This window comes from Drosophila suzukii, chromosome X (genome assembly GCF_043229965.1).
Source record: "Drosophila suzukii chromosome X, CBGP_Dsuzu_IsoJpt1.0, whole genome shotgun sequence".
NCBI lineage: Eukaryota > Metazoa > Arthropoda > Insecta > Diptera > Drosophilidae > Drosophila > Drosophila suzukii.
Genome location: NC_092084.1, coordinates 68526 through 87823, shown reverse-complemented (window position 1 = coordinate 87823; position 19298 = coordinate 68526). Strand labels below are relative to the sequence as shown.

General features: G+C 38.0%; 2 protein-coding genes across 11 annotated transcripts in view; one reads left to right on the top strand and one right to left on the bottom strand.

Moving 5' to 3' along the window:
• The window catches only part of LOC108015121 (uncharacterized protein CG43867), a 147454-nt gene that overhangs the window by 112155 nt on the left and 16001 nt on the right, over positions 1-19298 (bottom strand). For 5 of the 10 annotated variants that reach the window (XR_010654794.2, XM_017081372.4, XM_065867874.2 and 2 more), the window contains exon 1: positions 14500-15108. The exons of 1 other annotated variant lie outside the window; for it this stretch is intronic. The gene's annotated coding sequence lies outside the window, so the exon portion shown is untranslated. Of the gene's footprint in view, positions 1-14499; positions 15110-19298 lie in introns of those variants that run through there. 4 more of the 10 variants (XM_065867876.2, XM_065867878.2, XM_065867877.2 and 1 more) reach the window with 2 other exon arrangements.
• LOC108015125 (mucin-2) lies at positions 226-946 on the top strand. Its single transcript, XM_017081386.4, has 2 exons — positions 226-329; positions 415-946. Exon 2 carries the CDS (start codon positions 418-420, stop codon positions 841-843), a length of 426 nt encoding a protein of 141 aa, XP_016936875.1. The 5' UTR covers positions 226-329; positions 415-417; the 3' UTR covers positions 844-946.

The following is a 19298-nucleotide window of genomic DNA, read 5'->3' as shown; positions in this document are numbered from 1 at the left end:
TAGAAATAAGACTTTTGGGAAGGTGGCATTCTGATAGTTATAAGAGTGAGAGACTAGTTTGCGTAGAAACGGACGGACAGACAGGCAGAAAGACGTACGGACCGACGGACATGGCTAGATCAACTCGTATAGTGACCATTATAACCTCTTCAAGGGTATAAAAATGTTGGTCCTCTTTGAAAGAAAAAATATGAGTAGAATTCAAGGCATTTCTTTTTTCTTGGATCAAGTGTGCATGGAGTTGGGATGTCAAAGGTCGAAGCCTATGTAAATGCCAAGCCTACAGTCGTGCCAGAGACCCTGCCTTACACACACGTTTGGAACTTTACGTGGGTTTTTTTTTAAATTTTCTATTAGTTTTCTTGTTAAATATCTTTTTTGATTTCCAACCAAAAATTATCTCCAATCTTTTAGATAATGGCAAATCCCAAGTCGAGTGCTAGTAACAAGTCCAAGGGCAAAGGTAACCACAACCGTCAGTCGCAGCAGCATTCGCAGCAGCAACAGCAGGTTGACCCTTCAAAGCAATCGCAGTTAACACCTGCACCTGTGGCCACCACTGGATTGGAATCGCCCACTGCCACGCCCCTGGCTACGCATCCCTCGGAGGACACTCTGGCCTTGGCGGCCGCCGTCGCCGCCTCGATTCCAGCCGCTCCCCTGACCCGACCCGCTCCCGAACGTCGCCCTTCTACGCCAACGGTGGTGACCACGACTAGCGACAATCCGCCAGAGACCAGCGCCGCCGAAAATGAGCCCACCTCACGAACGGCGTCAGCGGCAGTCACGCCATCTGAGAATAGACGGGGGCTATTCCAGCGGTTTTTTGGTTGGAGCTCGTAATGCCTTTTGCTAACAAAATTTTTCTGGAAACCTTAATTTTGGTCAACATTTTACTGTTCAAATTCTTTAAGCGATAAGTAAAAACCTATTTAACTGGCAAGAACTATAAATATTTCATTTATGTGTATTTTTGTTGATTAAAATCTCATTTAAATTAAATACATCTCCATGACGTACAACCTACTCGGTTTTTTTTCACTCTAGATTCCTTAATGTTTAGGTCCGTTCCAAACGATGCAAAAACAATGGTCGGCAATCCATCAATCCGCCAATTCGGAATCGGATCCAGATCCCAGTCAACATTTACACCTTTTTCTACGTGCACAGGCATGGAAATCAATTCAAGCAGACGGAAAAGCAAGAGAAAGGCGATGAAGCACGAGAACGAGTAACACCACCAAACGAAGGAGGGGATAATGTACAGTGGACACCATGAAGCTAGGGAACTGACCAACAGGTGCGCGAATCTGGGGCATCAATTGCCACTACGTGTGTGCAATACCTAATCAACTGTCCAAATGTCCATGGAAAAGGCAGTTGGCAAATTGAATATGCCACTAAATTATAGATAGCAAACTTGACATTCTGGAGTTGCAGCAGGAATGTCTGCCAGGTACTCTATCATCTTTTGTGGTCCGTAAACTACTGGCTGATGGATTGACAAGCTTCCAGCCCCAGCCCCACCGCACCGCAGCATTCTCGGAGCTTTCTTCGCTGTAAAGGTTTGTGGCTAAAAGCCTTCAGCTGCAATCTCTCCGGTCAGAATGCCATTTCCATTCCAACAACTCCTTCCTCATTTCTTTCGACCTCTGGCTGCGGCCGAAGGGACTTAAACCAGACACATTTACTAGAATTATGTTCAAATTTGTGCATAGTATGAAGAAGTGTGTGTGAGCTCACTTTATTTTGCACATTTTGATTTAATTCAAGTTGATTGATATTCAAATTCAGTTTTGATTTGACAAAATGTGTCCTGCTCTTCACTTAAGAACACTTCAAAGGCTACTCCTACTTGCTGCTCTCGATTTTAAATGCACTTTACAGCAAATTGTTTCTAATTTGCTGGGGCTTGTGTGAAAATTGGCAACGGTGCTTGGCGCTTTTACGGCACTTTCCTCTTCAAAGGAGCCGAAAGTGTCCACAAACTACTTCATTAGTCAATAAAATTCGACAACAGTGCAGCGGACTCAACAATAGTGTACTAAGAATATCTTTTTTAAAATGTTGAGTCACAACATTATGTGAATCAGACCAGGCCATTTTTGAAGTACCATACCGATTGTTCTGAAATTTGGTGTACTTTTATCAGGTAATATGGGAGTCTTCAATGCTTTGAAAAACCGCATGTGCGTGACTGTATAGTCATAATAGAATCTGCAGTTTGGTAAGTTTAACGAACTTATTACTCGGCATTAGCCAGCAAACTAAGGTTCGGTCACATTGGCAGGCATGTAAGTCATAAGCGTAAGCGGCTTATGCGATTAGTAAAAGGTAACTTGTAAGTCATATATATATTTCTTTACCACTAGGCTTATTACGAACTTGACCAGCACATGAACGCATGAACAGAAACAGTTGAACCACTGTCGGATACCGACACATCGCCTTAGCTTAGGGTTAACTGAACTTTTCTAAGTGCAGTAGTAGTAGTAATGCACTGAAGTCTCAAAAGGGGATTTTCGGAGGGTTTGGCAAATCCAACTGCATTGTCTTGAGTTTGCTCTTTGCTTAGCTCCCTAATGGAGGAATATGGAGGAAATCAAACATAAGGAGGGCGACATGGAATGGAAAACTTACTGAAATAGTTGACAAAACTTGTTCACGGCTCCAAAGAAGTGCAGAGCGGCAAAAGGGGTGGGCACAAAAACAGGATGAAAAAAACATTTCTAAAAACCCCAGAAGACTGTTTAACTTCCCTTCGAGGGGTTTCTCACTTCTGCACATCCAGTTCCTGTGCAGCTTTCCAGTTTCAGTTTTAGTCGCCACTCGGAAATTTCGTAAATATTGGACAATGTATTTAGGTGTTATCAGAACTGCACAAAAATCTTAAAGGTGTATGCTGACGAAATCTCAATTCCCATAATCTTTAACAAATGAATTTATTATACCCGTTACTCAAAAGAGCAAAAAAGATTCGTCGTAAAGTATGTAACAGGCAGAAGGAAGCGTTTCCGACCCCATAAAGTATATATATTTTTCATCAGGATCACTAGCCGAGTCGATCTAGCCATGTCCGTCTGTCCGTCTGTCAGTCTGTCCGGATGAACGCTGAGATCTCGGAAACTATAGGAGCTAGTCTATTGAGATTTGGCGTGGAGATTCCTGAGCTTTTTACGCAGCGCAAGTTTGTTTCAGCAGAGTGCCACGCCCACAAGCCGCCCAAAACTGTGGCTCCAACAGTTTTGATGCTAGAAAAAAAATTTTAACTGAAATGTGTTGTTCTCATCAATACCTATCGATTGATCCAAAAAAAATTTGCCACGCCCACTCTAACGCCCATAACGCTTAAATCTGTCTACCGCCGGTAGATGGCGCATTTTAATCTCGCTTTGCTGCTATCTCCATTTCCCTTTGGTCCCTTTAGCTGAGTAACGGGTATCTGATAGTCGAGGTAGTCGACTATAGCGTTCTTCCTTGTTGAGTGACTATAATCCCCATTTTCAAAAATGTTTTTTTTGTTTATCCAAGCTCCCAAAACTTGGGAGATAAGACAGTTGAGAGTTATTTTTTCAGACCATTTTGCCTGAAAAACCGCATTTAAACAGCATTTAAATCTTATCATCATTAGAAGAGTCAATCTAGCCATATGCGACTGTCCGTCCGTCCGTCTGTCTGCCCGTTTCTACGCAAACTTGTCTCTCAGTCTTAAAACTATCGGGCTGAAACTTTCCAAATGCCCCTTCTATTGAAGGATTAATATAAACCAGAACAAGCCAAATCGGACACTTACGAAAAAAAAAAAATCACAAAAATGTGATTTTTTTCTGCTCTAAAACACTGTGTACCTTAACATAAGCTTTAAATAATGAACTCCAAGAAGTCTCGGTTACTAGAAAAAGGATGTGAAAAGTTTAAAGCTGTTTACTGCATTTTAATGAACCTGTTTTACCTGTCACCGCCCAATGAAGACTGCATAATGTAAAGTGGTAAAATTAATACGAAATACAATTTGGTGCGAAATAATTTCCCTGCATGACAACAAACATAGTACAGCGCCGTCCACTTTTAAAGTACCTCGCTGCCTTTGTTCCGGCACTAGGAAACTTAATTGCGTTGCAGCATCGTTCGCATGCCAATAATTTTAAAACCCTGCTATAACGCTGCGACCCATTTTTTCTCCCGGAACTGTGTAATGCATCGTCAACTTTGTCAATGCATGTGGGAAAAAGAGAGGAACCGTGTGTTAGTGTGAGCTAACTACTTAGCGTCATATTAAGAACATTGTAACATGCAGGGTGTGTAGGCCAACCAGATATAGTAACAGTTCCACCCCCAAAAGCACCCCCTCGCTGACCTCCTTGTTTACTTCAGCTAACTTCCCTGCTGCTCCATTGTTACCACTTGCACAATTTCCGATTTCTCATTATATAGTTCTTCGAGTTACTATAACTTTTGCGATCCACGATTTTGTATCCCAGGATGCATTTTTATAGGTTTTATGCTTTTTTAGAATGCATAAGATATCTTAAGTGGCAGTTTGAACTCTGCGAAAGTTTGCTTTCCTCACAACAAAACAACATTTTCTGGAAAACATACAGAAATTTGAGTTTACTAACACCTAAACCAGGGTATTACACACTTCGACAACTTTCCCCTGCTTCCTTTTTTAAAACCTCTCCCGCATGTATTTTTCATTTGCTTTCTTTTTCATTCAACTATTTTTTACTCAATTCCAACGAAAAATTTATAATAAATGCTCGCGCATATGTGATGTCGCGCATTTTAATTGGTCTCTGCCACAGTAACTCCGAAAGGGAGTACTCGTAGGAGGTTTAAAGGGGGGGGGAAGGGGCGATAGGGTCTATAGAACCCAGACAAACCGTGCGACTGTATGCCACATACATGTGCTATATGTTCTATATATACATATATTACAAGCAAGTTTGAGTCGGGGCCTTAACTCTTGGGTGCGTCTCTTTTTCGTTGACTGCGGTTCCTCCGTTGTAAAACGGTTGTCATTATGCAGTTGTTGTTTATGCTAGTTGGTAAGCACTTGTAAAGGGGGTCTTGTGGGGGTCAGGGGGATCCCTCCACGACCTACGTGACAAGCAAAGAGACTTACAAAACAAAACATCTAATGGCGACTATCAAATAGGGGTCTGATCAACTAGATGTATCTCCGCACATATATTACTTGTACTTACCAATATGCGAGAGTGTATGCACAGTTGAGTTTGAAATAGCACTATCTATCGACTAGAATTACCATGAATAACATTATAATGCCACAGTTTTGAGCGGTTTGTGGGCGTAACAGTGGGCGTGGCACCCTGACGAAACAATCTTGCGCTGCGAAGGAATTTCTAGGATCTGTACGCCTTATCCAATTATTGCAGCCTTTATAATTTCCGAGATCACAGCGTTCATACAGACAGACGGACGTGGCTAAATCGACTCGGCAAGTGCTCCTGTTCAAGAATATATATACCTTATAGGGTCGGAAACGCGATCTTCAATGCGTAACTTACTTTCCGACGAATCTAGTATACACTTTTACTCTACTAGTAACGGGTATAACAAGAGAAAACTCTATAGTCGACGGCCTCGACTATCAGCTACCCGTTACTTAGTTAAATGTACTGGGAGCAGGGAGTGCGAGGGAGATAGGAATATACAAGTAGCAAAGCGTCTGTTCCCAAGATTGCACACCTTATTTGCTTATACCTTATTAATTAATGGCCCGAATTTAAACATTTTTCCCATTTAGTTGGACATTGATAATTCAAATCTCACTTACATTTCTTAAAAATGTGGGTGGACGTTAGAGTGGGCGCACATTTTGGATTTAAATATATAATAATTCCCAACTGATCATTCTGAAAGCGCTCGGTATATAAGGCCCATAAAATACACAGTGGTCACGCCCGTGAGCGGCAAATCGTAAGTTAACTTATAATATTAATGTAGTTTAGATATATCTCCTTTATTTCATTTTCCGTTTCCAATACTTATTTCTCTTATTAGCATATAAATAAGCCCCAATTTAAATTTACAATATGTACATATATGTATATTGATTTAAGAATTATTCGTCCTTAAATCATGCCTTCAACATTCTTACTTTATTATTAAATCGTTCTTGTTTTTATTACAAATATGACTAGATTTAAGAATTATTTATAGTTGATTGTAGACCGAAAGGATCAGAAACCTAATATATTCGTGCTCGAAAGCAGCAATTTGTTCTCGGGTTCTGTATTTTTCATGCTTGGTGCAGTTTTGACACCGAAAATACTAGATTACAGCGAAATACTTGATTTTTTTCTGAGTGTACTGTCGACTGAACATTTACTTTAAGCAAAACAAACTATTACCACTGAAACTCTAAAAGTTCTGGTCCCAAACAAACCGTTAACTGTTGGATAAACTCTAAACCACACACTGACTATCAAGGCAGACAAAAACAATCCCACCAATTATAAAACACCCAACAAAAATAGAGAAAAAAGACAAAAAAAATAACAGTTCGCCACCCGCCCCGGAAACTTTCAGCAAACAACAACATGTTGCTTCTAATAGAGCGCAACAACAAAAAAAGACAAGAAACAAATAGTGTAAACAAATAAGCTGCTAATTAAGCGGCGTGACCTTTGACCATTTTAGAGACCCCACAATCACAATGAGAATTAGGAAAGTCCAGCAGACCAACTTCGACCTTCGCCTGGACCAGTTTTTGTTCTGTTCTACTGTTTTCTTTTTCCCCAATTTTTAGAAACGACCTGAAAATTATCCACAATTTACATGGCTAAAAAAGTAAGAAAAATAAATTAACTAATTAATTAACAACAAAAAAAACTCTATAGTTTCTTTATATAGAAAGTTTGGATTGGAGAGGCATGTGTATCACAGTAAAGTTATCTTAATTAAAATGCAAAATAATTATAAATAAACAACGGTGTATGAAATTTCAGCCGGAAACTTTGATTTAAACTTTGAATGAATTTTTGTAACCTTTTTTTTGCCTGCATTTCAAATTTCTGATTGAAACTGTAATACCCTCTGCAAGGGTATACATACATATGACAAAGTAGAGTAAAAAACAAGAACGTTAGCTAACTTCGGGTAGCCGAAGTTGATATACTCTTGCAACTAAAGCAATATTATGCAATGAAAGTCATTGGTATAATACAAAAACCAAATATTTTTAAGATTTGTCCGATTTTTACATAAACAAATTTAAGCTCTGAAATCTTCCAATAACGCAATACCCCAGAGTAGAAAAAAAAAAAAAAAAAAAAAAAAAAAAAAAAACAACAAAGCTTTAATTATTTTCATCTTCTTTCATTTTTCGATTGTTTCTATGGCTGAAATCGTATAGAAGAACTGTACGACAGTATAGAAGAGAATTTAATCTAAAACAACGAAACTAGAATGTATTTTATTATTTTTCCGATCATATGGTATCTAAATACTGTCATATTCGCATCACCCTTTGCAAGGGTAAAAAGACGAACAAAGTCAAAACGACAGCTTAAAGTACTCATTTTACAAAAAATGAAAATGTAACTCTCTTCGTTTAGTTACTCTCAGCAATTACATTTTGGGAGAGTCAGCTGTTAACGGTCAACAGAGCTCCGTGTTTTACTCGTGTTTGGGGTTTACAGTATAACCTCCCTATTAAAAAAAAACTTGTTTTTGTTGTTACTGTATTTAAAATAAACTTAAGCTTTTAAATAAGTTCGTTCTTGGCTTATTAACATAAGTTAATTCGTTAAATAGATATTTTTACCCGCAGCTGGGCTTTTTATTAAGATAATTATAATTGTGTTTAATCTTAGACTTAAAGTTAAAATAAAAGGGTTGTAAAATAAAAATTCTACTTAAAATTTCATACTAATACTATTTTAAAATTATTGAAGACATTCTGTATATTTAGCCGACTTATGATGTCAAATGAAAAGCATTTTATTGTATGTTATTCTTTTTAGCATGAAACGGGGTGGGGTGCCATAAAAAGGCCGAGCGACTCAAGTTGAGTGCAATTGACGCCATCGATTAAACAAGAATAGGAATCACTTCGCTTGAGACACCTGGTACAGTGAGAATACAAAATCGGGGCAACTTAATCGCTGGATTGGAAAAAAAAAATGTGGTATTTTTTCACGTTTCGAAGCCTATTTAACGATAGCCAAACTATTTTCTGAATGTTTCATATTTTTCGAAAAATAAAAAAGTTTTAATCTATCTAAATCTTTTAAATATTTCACACACATTGCCCTGAAGTTTTTCTGTGCTTTGTCAGGAGTTCGCGAGTAATCCGACTGACAACTCACGAATGTGGAGCAATCATAATTTCTGGCTTTTATCATCACAAAAAACAAAAGGGAAATGATCATTAAACGAAAAATGTCAAGAAAAAATGGGGAAGGGGGTTGTGGGGAAGGGGCGTAAAAGGAGCACAAAGTTGGAAAAACAATGGCGAAGTGCGGAAAATGTCAGCGTTGACAAGAATATGCACTCGCTACGCCACAAGGATATACACTTGACACACAGAATTACAAACACATGCCAGCACATAAGCCATTAGCATATGACCGGAAAAGGCTGGGCGGAAAACGGTCGGGATGGGGTTCATGTTTGCCAGCTAGGAGGAAATGAAAATGATTTTGTCTCTGTCAAAAGGTTCAAATGGGCCAAATCGGGCCATCAATGTTAACAAACAAACAAAGTGCTTCACGAAAAAAATGACCAAGAGATATCATACAAATAATACTTTAGTTTTGAATATACTGATTTTAAATTTGACATTTATACTGTTTTTCGGTTTTTAAATTGGCGGTAAGCTAATAACATAAAAGTCTGATATCTGCCGACATTTTGAGTAATGTGGCACATATAATTGTCTTACTCAAACACAGAGATTTAATTCAAAATTTAAATATGCGCAATAAAAAGTTGCCTGACTTATGAAAGGACCCTAGTGTAAGTAACTTCTTTAAAGATTTTGTAAAAGTGCGAATGGAATTTTGTTTTGCTTATCAATGCTTAAAATTGTTCAAAAAGGACCATTTAATAAAAAGTTATGACTAATAAATGTAATCTCCGCTTGTGTGGGTATCCTTAGTCGATGCGTAGGACTATAGCGTTCTCTGTTGCTTTAATTGTAAGCTGGTGTTGTTATTAAAACAGCGAACAACGAATCCTACTCTCAGCAATACTAAAGGATTACATATTAGTCTAACCGCTATCGTCAAAAGTTGCCTTAAGAGGATCATGTGCATCATCCTTTCATCTATTTGTACTCATTACACAAGTTTTAAGATCATAAAAAACGCCTCAAAGTAATTAATATTCTCCTTAAGTTTCCCTTTTCCGTATCCGTTAATGTAGGTGTCACCAGAAACATTTCCATTTAAAAAAGAAACATAAATTGATTCTTTGATGATGTAGCCAATCGGCAGAACTTTTTATTTGTCAAACAAAAACAACATTTAGGCACACCATAACTAACATGCAACATCCAATGATGAAACCTGGCTATCTTTTTCGCCTCATGAGCACCTGCTTGCCGCCGTAAATTCTCATTACGGAATCCGCCCCGAAATTCCCCCTCTGTGCCCTACCTTCCGTGGTAAATAGCCAGTCATTTAATCAATTATGCAAAAATCGATGTCAATGTTGACGTCGAGAGAGACGGTGGATCGTAAATTGTTTGCCACGGTTACGAGTTTGCTTTCGCAGTAAACGTATCCGTATTCGTATTTGTAGCCATGTCTGTCTATACCCCCATGAACCTGCTGGCACGTATACCTTTTCATGTATAAATAATTAATTAAATGTACAGCAGTTTTTGGAAAACTGCCTTCGGGTTGCCCGAAGCAAGAGCCTGACGATTTTTTCCGGCAGCATTCGGAAAATAGAGGGTGCTTGGGGTCTTGGGCATGGCATGTGTGTGTGCGACAGGAAATCGCAGTTAGTCCCTCTAAGGACTCATTGAGACATTTAGCAAACCACTTGTATTAAGGACAATGCCAATAAATGACTGATTACGAGGCAGAAAGTATTTAAGGTCATTACTTCCATGAGTAGTTACCATCCAGTCGCAACTGCTTACTTAATATCCTATATAGTATAGTATTATGCAATTAAAACGAGACCGAGATAAACATTTAAGACATGACAACAATGTCGCTTTCAAGGTTATTTATATGAAGTGAAGTTTTGTATCCCCATAATTTCTTTAAAATGGTTATTCAAATTTCTTAAAACCCTTGGTATTTAAAAGATGTTTTGGAAAACTATGTTCTTTTACTCGTCGTAGGTTTAAACAATGGTTATCCAATGATTACTCTTTTAAATAATATTTTTTCAATAAGGAAAGACAAAATCCTTTTAAATTAGGATTCTGAAGTATTTAATTGATAGTTTTTAGTCCGCGCTTATGATTTTCAACCCTAAAACACCGCAGCTCAATAAAATCTAACTAGAATAAGACTACACAGCCCTGTTCCACAAAGATATCTACAATATACCTCCACTGCGAACTGCTCCAAACTCAAGACTTTCACGCCGCGAGGGACTTGAGGCCAGGCTGGATAGGATATATCTATGGACATATATGGAGGGACAGAGGGACTGTTGACCAAATTGGCCAACTGAGACAACATCACGTAGCCGACCTGTTTGCCAAGCGAGCTTGAGATGTAGTAGCAGTCGCATTCTGCAGGCACACGGAGAAAATGGATAAATAAAACATAAATTAATGTATATTTCCAAATTTTGAAGTGATTTTTTAAATTATCACAAGTACAAGATCAGAATTTTATTGATCCTTTCCTCAAAATTTTTATTAGTAATATGTTTGTTTACTCATAGGTAATTGTTTCAAACTTTCGATATTTTGTCCTTTACCGGTACCAAAATCTGAACCAAATTTTATAACAAAAATATAATCGTTTATAGCTACAGTGGATGGGAAAATGGGACTGTGTTTGATTCCCTGTTTGAAACCAACTCCCTTGTCGGGAACAAAACCACCTGGAGCAGGGATCAGCAGCGTTCACTAAGCGGGCATAAGGAATAGCTTTGATCAGCCTCTGCCGACACACGTACTGATTACTTATTTATTGCAAGTTACTTACACAAATTCAAGACAAAATCTTAGTGTATTTCGTGCTGAGTCTCTGGAGACCATCATTGTAACAGGCAAGATTTTAAAGTATAGATTAAAAATAATGCAAAATTTATTTATAAATAATTATGCCCAAAATTATCAAAATGTTTTACTGTGCAAAAAAACATCGACAGTCTCGTTTCGCTGGCTAGCTATTTTTGCGAGGCCGGTTTGCAGAAGGGCGTTGAAAATCTGTGCACACAACGAGGGCAAGAGCCCCAAAATAATCTACGGCAATTGCATATGGCAGGCAGTAAACTTGGTCAAGTCTAAAAACAACCACTGAACGACTGTCGTAGGTGGTTTGTGTTGTTTATCTTTTTTGTTGCTTTTTGGGTAGTGCAGTGGTTGTGTTATGCGGTGGGGAAATAGACAATAGTGCTCTTGACATGTTTTTTTATTAAAGTTTCCTACGTTTCCGGCCACGTCTAAGAAGAAAAAATGAAAGACAGCGAGAAAAATTGCAGCACAATGATTTTGGTCCCGAGCTAGTTTCCCTTATCCTATTCATACATATTTCTACAGTTTTTTATACCCTTCTTGAAGCCATATGTTTCTAACGATTTACAGTTATAAGCTTGATTTTAAGTTTGAAACATATTGGAAAAATAGTTGTAAGAGTATAAAAAAGCCTTTTTTAATATTTTCTGCTCAAGGCAATCCGCGTGAGAAGCAAGAAGAAACGATATAACCGATACAACTATAAAATACTCTTTTTTTAATTTAAAATAAAATAAAAATCCAAGGTATTTCTTTTGGAGCGGCACACAACACCGAATCCAGTGCCGCGGCACCCAGCGGACGGTAGCGGTTCTACTGACCATGCCAGGCTGACTGGGCGTTTGTGCTCCTGTACTCCTAATCCCAACTTTCAAACTTTTATATAGTTTTTATAGTTTCCGAGATCTCAGCGTTCATACGGACAGATAACCAGACGGGCATGGCCAGATCGAATCGGCTAGTGATCCTGATGAAAATTGTATATTGTATACTTCGTAAAATTGGAAACGCTTCCTTATCCGTGTTACATACTTTCCAACGAATACAATATAACTCATTACTCTACGATGAACTGGTATAAAAAGCAATCCATTCACAAAACAATATGAGTAAAATAAATGTATGATAACTGCATTTTTAACAAAAAATAATAATTTGGAATTTATAATGTTTTTAAGTATATCTCTCCATTTCTCTCTAGTTGTTCACTATTTTCTAAACACTTTTTTCTCCATTTCTTTTGTGTGTTGAATTGTTATTTTACGTTTGCATTCAGCGTTCAGTGGCTCCGGAAAAAATTATTTTCATTCGGTCCGAGTTTTGGGAAGTGCACGTTGTTTTTCTATCGAATTTTTCTGCACCTCCGAGAGTGTCAAATTGACCCAGAAAACTGCCAAGACTTGCACACTTCCATTGGCGAAAAACAAGCGTCAGACCGACTAACAATGGAAAACAAAAGCAATTATTCGTAAAAAATTTTCAATTCTAAACATACCTTTTTTCTGGCAAAAGCTTAAAATTGGAACCGGGAAATGGGAAAATGCTGAAGAAAATGTTGGAGTTTTTTTTCAGGGAGCAAAGAACAAAGCGAGCAGCTTGAAATAAAAACAAAACATAACCGAAATGAAAACTTGGTGACAAAAATAGCATCGCAAGGGGGAAGATGTGGGCTAATGTAGCGACATTGTAGGTAAAAACGACAGGAAACCCGACAGTCACGTATCCACGTGTTGGCAGCACCCGTCGAGAACTGCAAGGGGCCGGAAAAGCGGGTAAATGCACTTTGAATGGCAACGTTTACTTTTCACAGGGGAAAAGGAAAATTTAAGAACACGAGTGTAAATGCAATTCCGAATGTAATAATTTATAAACATGTGCACATTACAAAAGCTTAAGAAAACGTTAAAGCAACTTTAAAATACAAGAACATCACCATATGCAGCAAATTTTGATTGATTTTAAAGAGATATATAAAAACTCGAATTAAATTCATTAAGAATGGGGGAAGCTTCGAAAAGGCATCCCAAATAATGTGTATATGTGTATATGTATATGTATATCTGGGTCTGGAATCCTAACTAACCGCGTTGGAGAAAGGAAAATCAAGCCAGCGGCCAAGCTAATAAGTCGGTACGGGAAAACTACGAAGGGATTGAAGCCCCTGGAATGTAGCACCAAATTAACATAAATTCCGTAAGGGAAAAACAAAAGGTACAAAAAATGGCTACTTACACAACTCATGAGGTTATATAGAGTAAGAAAGGGCAAGAGAAATGAGGCTCTGGGTGGGAAAATAGAAACTAGCAGGAAGCAAACTAGAAGCCGAAGATTGTTGCAAAAACTCAACGACAGCAGACAGACGCAAAAGGAAAGCGACAACAAATAAAACAAGAAGGATAACGAATAGCTAACAGAGGGGGTGGTGAATGGTGGCGAAAAAGAGGCCGGAAAAGAGGGCGGGAACGGTGCCAAGGGTGCGGATGGCTCCTTTTAACAAAACAGTTCGTTGTTTCCCATGTCTACAGTGTCGCTTTCCCAACTATTCCCACAAGAAAAATCAATGGAATTGTTTGGTATATTGCGCCATGTTTGACTCATACCACCCACAATGACAACCGTACTGCAACGGCACTCACACAGTTGTGGTCAAAGTAATAGCACTGCCAATTACTGTTTGCCAAGTGCTAAGTGCAAGTGAATATTTTCGTTGATCCCAAAAGAACAATAATACAATTTAATTATGTACCTAATTGATCTTTACCAAATATTAGAGGAATAGAGTGGATTTTAATTTGTTGCCAATAAAACAAGCATAGCGACCTTTCATAATATTAACAACAGAAGGTTACAACGCAGGTCAAATTTTTTAATTTTTTAGCTTTAAAAAAAAACACCTCGACGAGGTACAAATCTAGTGACGATAGCATCCTTAACATGCAAAGTGTACTATCGTCCACTCTGATAACAACTTCAGCCAGCCAAAGTGTATGAACCCTTGCAGCTAAAACCTTATCATACAATTAAAATCGAGTGTACGCAAATATACTGATAGTTCGTATGACAGCTACCTCGGTTTGCCGAGGCTAGTTCCCTTTCTTATTTACGTACTTAAATTACACACTAGATTAGTAAAAAACTATAGTTCCGTTTAGATCCTAGTGGTTTTGATTTTTTATCTCAATTTGCTTGCCACCGTTGACATACTAACATACTACTTGAAAACACTGTACATAGGTACATGTATGTGTTTGCTATGGACGAGCGGAGACTGCGATCAAGGATCTGGGGTAAAGCCCAAACAAAAACAAACGGTAAGAACTCACCTGTCTCTTTTTAACAGCTACTAGTTGTTGTTGCTGCGGGTTTCGGCTCCTTCTTCAACAGCTTCATCATCGTCTCACTTTCCTTCATCATCGCGAATGTGAATTTTCCGCAAGGGAATTTTCCTCTGCCTCTGCTGCTGCTGCGGCCGCTGCGGCTGGGCTGACGCAGCAGCTGACGTCGACTGCACACGTGACTGCGCAAACTCTTCTTCTTCCTCTTTTTGCTTTGCTTTTCGTTCTTGTCTTTCACAGTTGTTGCTTTTGTTTGTGTTCTTTTTAACGGTAATTTTTTGTTTCTCTCAGCTTTCCTCCTACTTTATCGCCCGTTCTCATTGTATAATTGCACAAACTTTGCATTTAAGGGCGAAAAATATACTGAACAGCTGTTGTTCGCGCACTTGTTGTTGGGATAGGCTTGGCTTCGCATTGGAACATTGGAACATTGCAACCGCCACAAACACACACTAAAACAGGTTAAAAAACAAGCTTGGCGAAACAATACGCGACAACAACTATTAGTAACAATAACAAGTCGAATTTCGCGAAAAACCAAGCAACGCGGAGTAACACGAACTTACGAACTTGACGGACGAAATGAAAAAACTGACTGGTTGCTTTGCGCTCAGAGCGCGAGAGCGAGTGAAATTCTGGTACTTTTTCGAGAGAAGCGCCGAATGAGAATTTCTCTCTCTCTACAGTAAAGTAAAAAGTAAGCAACAACTGTTTCGGGAGACACCAACTCCCTCATCAGCGAAGCGATCTTTTACATTCCCAAAGGACAGTTTTTGTTTCGCTTTTGCACTTGTTTCTATTTTATGGTTTATGGCCTATATTTATTAATATTTTTTGAAGTCTCTTAGCTGAACACCTAATTTTTATGTTTATTTTTACGCTTATTTTTTTTTTTTTTTTTTTATTGGCAATTGTATATCTTTTATAAAGATCTCTCAGCAAAGGTTCCAGAAACAGTTTTAGGAAGAAACACAACAAATTTACATATCAAGCTTTCACACAATCCAGACACGTTTTATATTCTTACCCGACGGACCGAAATATTTATAAGTAAAAACTACCTAGTAATAATTCTAATAAATAGAAATAAAAAACTTACAGACTTGGCTTTCCCATTTCGTTTTGTTGTTTTTATAAAAAAAAAAACAGTGTGCCAAAACGAAGAAGTGATGAACCGATCGTGGGTGTAAAATTATCGATATTATGTAAAATGTAAATAATGGTAATAAATTTAAATCTTTAAGTCCAAATGACCATGTTGTTTTATTTAGTTATTATTTATATACCATTCCAGATGCATCGTGGAAGGGGCGGATATAACCCACGCCGATACCAACCTCCTGGCGGCCGGAGGGGTCGGCGTAGGCGACATTTTGAAGGAGTTCATGCGACTTGCTATAGATGATCCAGTTCAGGTGGCTGCTGCTCCTGGGTGCCATAAAGGCGCCCACCCCGGAGCTCCAGCAAATTCAGGGCCAACTGAACTTGAACATACAAAATCAGCAGCAATAAACATTAAAATAAAAGCAAAGCAAACAGTTGTATTACCATTATAAAGTATAATATTCCACGGTTCGACAAATAAAAACATCAGATACCCGTTACTCAGCTAAACGGACCAAAGGGAAATGGAGATATGCAAGCAGAAAAGCAAGATTGAAATGTGCCACCCACCCGCGATCTCAATATATGGTTATGTGGGCGGTAGACAGATTTAAGCGTTATGCGCGTTAGAGTGGGCGTGGCAAACTTTTTTTGAATCAGTCGATAGGTATTGACGAGACCAATACATTTTAGTTACAATTTTTTATCTAGCATGAAAATTGTGGGCGCCACAGGCTTGGGCGGTTTGTGGGCGTTAGAGTGACATATTCGCGTAACAAACTTGCGCTGCGTACAAGGCTACGGAATCTAAATCTAAGATCGCATTTCACTATCTGTGATAGTTTCCGAGATATCCGCGTTCATATTTACGATTTTTTGAAGTTTGTGGGCGCGGCAAACTTTTTTTGGGTCAATCGATAGGTATTGATGAGAACAATACATTTCAGTAAAACTTCATCAAAACTGTAGGAGGCACAGTTTTGCGCTGCGCAGGAATCTCAGGAATCTGCATGCCTAATCCCAGTATTGTAGATCCTATAGTTGCCGAGATCTCAGCGTTCATACGGAGTAACGGGTACAAAAAAGTAAATAAAAGTTTTCTGAATTTTTTTAAGCTTTAGTGTAAATGAGGGATAAAAATCACGCACATACGAATAATCTTTAATCTGAAATATGCAAAAGTCTGGACGGAATATTCTAATAAACCAATCCAAATAACCGATAAACAAATAAACACCCTATACCGAATGCAACCAATAATTTCTTCAATAAAATACGCAATACGGCTGAAAAACTAAAAAAATTCGATGATTATGAAGATTTTTTTGTTTCGTGGCGGATGATTTATTTTTTTCATATTTCATTCAATGGGGAGGGGGGAGGGGTTGATTGTTTACAAACAAACGACGACAAAACGAAACGTGAGCCACCGTAAGCGTAAGTGTAAAGGAGATAGTCTCAGCGTAAGCGTCAGTAAAGGAGGGAGATGCAAGATGCGACGTAAGTGTCAACAAAACGTAAGCCAAACGTAAGTGTCAGTGAAAAAGGGAGATAGCCTCAGCGTAAGTCGGTGAAAAAGGGAGATGCAAGATCTGGTGCTTTGCGGCGAGAGTGAGCGAATTCGGTACTTTTACGAGAGACGCCGAATGAAAAAAACTCACGGCGAAACAATGGCAGCTCTCGCGGTTGAGTGCTGTTAGGGCGAGAGCAGATTTTCGAGTGCTGTTAGCGCGCGAGAGCGGATTGTCGAGTGCTGTTAGCGCTGCGCAACACGTTGCGCAACATTTTTTTGTTAAGTGTACTTTTTTTTTGTGTAAGCAACAAATGTAAGCAATTTTACATTTACATTTTATGTTACGTTTCTTTACGGGACTTAAAAATCATTTAAGTAATTTAATTTAAAAACAGAAAATAAATGTAATATTTAAAAATGTACTAGCGAAATTAGTTTATTATTTTTTTTTAAACGTTCAAGGTCCTTAATAAATGTATATTTTTTTATTTTAAAATAATAAATTAGTATGATTGTTTTTGTATAACTTTAAAATTAGTAAAAATAATGGCAAAATTGAGGGTAGAAATAAAAATCAATTTTATATTAAAATATTTATTAATATTTAAATTAATATAAGGTAACTTTAAATTTCCAGCTTTGTTTTTTATCGACGATCGGTATCGATCTATGCGTTATGAATCCCTACGCCCCGCCTCACTCTTCTTCTTCTCGATTTTAACGTTCAAAAAAGTGTGGTTTTGATTTTGAATTTGACCTAAAAATTAATTTCGCCGTTAGCACCCTGCGGATGATCCATCATCCTGGAGGCGGTCGACGGCAGGTACGCCGACCCGGTAGCGCGACAGGAAACCGTGCAAGCCCTTAAAAAGCTACGCCAACTTACAAACTAAGCTTCAGTATTACAGAAGTGCGGGTAATATTTAACGTTCCCCTTTAATATTGCGAAAAATGTCTTTATTTCAAAATTTAGGAATTCTTGTTTGGAATAAATCGCAATTGGAAATTAACTTTCAAGCGCCTTTTTCGATTTTCCCGACATCTCAAAACGACTTTAACGATCGCTTGCATATTAATAGAAAGGGTTTTGTAATCTTATGAACTGAAACAGTTTAAATGTTACGTAGATTTTTTTTAATCAACAAAACATAACGATTCTTAAAAATAAATAATAACAAGAGAGAACGCTGTATTTCCAAGACTCGACACTTTATTTGCTGATAACTGCTTAATAAATGGTGAATGGTGATGATAATCAAAACAAAATCTTTTTTATATTTTTTAAAAATATTCAAAAATATGGATGCTAGACGGGCCATCTACATGCCAAATCCCAACTTTATAGTTTTTTAGTTTCCAAGATCACGGATACGATAAGATACTTTATAGGGTCGGAAAAGCTTATTTTGCCTGTTACATACCCTACGAGTAACGGGTATAATAAAATATTATTGGTATTACTAAAACATTTTAAAAAATAAATGGTTCTTAAGTGCGCCATGCCTACGTTTTTCAATGTTGTTTTGTTACTTTGAACAGCTGTTCAACGAAAAGTCTTTTTTAAATGTACTTTGTTAAATAATAACAATATAGTAAAATATTCAAAGGCAAAAGTTCAAAGTTGTTATTGCAAAAAAGCACCCACCAGGTGGATATCATAACCGCGTATCTAACTCTTATTTAAAAAACAAACTTTAAAACAGGTTCATAGCATTTTGAGTTATAGTGTTCACCGGTTTCAAAGACGTGAAAAAGGTTCATTGGCCTTAAAAGAGTAAAGCTACGAGAACAAGAATTCATAAGACTTTTTAATTATAAAAGATATGACTGCTTGTAACAAACAAATAATATTAATTAATCGTAGCCTTTGTCCAGGATGTCCAAACGGGAACTGATAACTCTGAGAGAAATCTGACTCTCACAGGCGGTTCAAAAAAGAAGGCGTGGCGTCCCCACCTCACTTCTTTGGTTCACTTCTCTCGGAGCAATTAACGGGATTCCAATGTGTCTGGCCGTCTGCTAGGTGCAGACTGTGACGGGAAATTTCAAAAATTTCAATTCACAGGAATTCGCTTGGCTCACACATGTGTGTTTCAGTTTCTAGACAGGTGTTTGGTGTCCATTCGGTCCATTCCCCATTCCACCCAAAAGTCAGACATCCACTTACTTT

Coding starts and splice junctions, on each gene's coding strand:
- LOC108015125 (XM_017081386.4), top strand. CDS start 418: ATGGCAAATCCCAAGTCGAGTGCTAGTAACAAGTCCAAGGGCAAAGGT.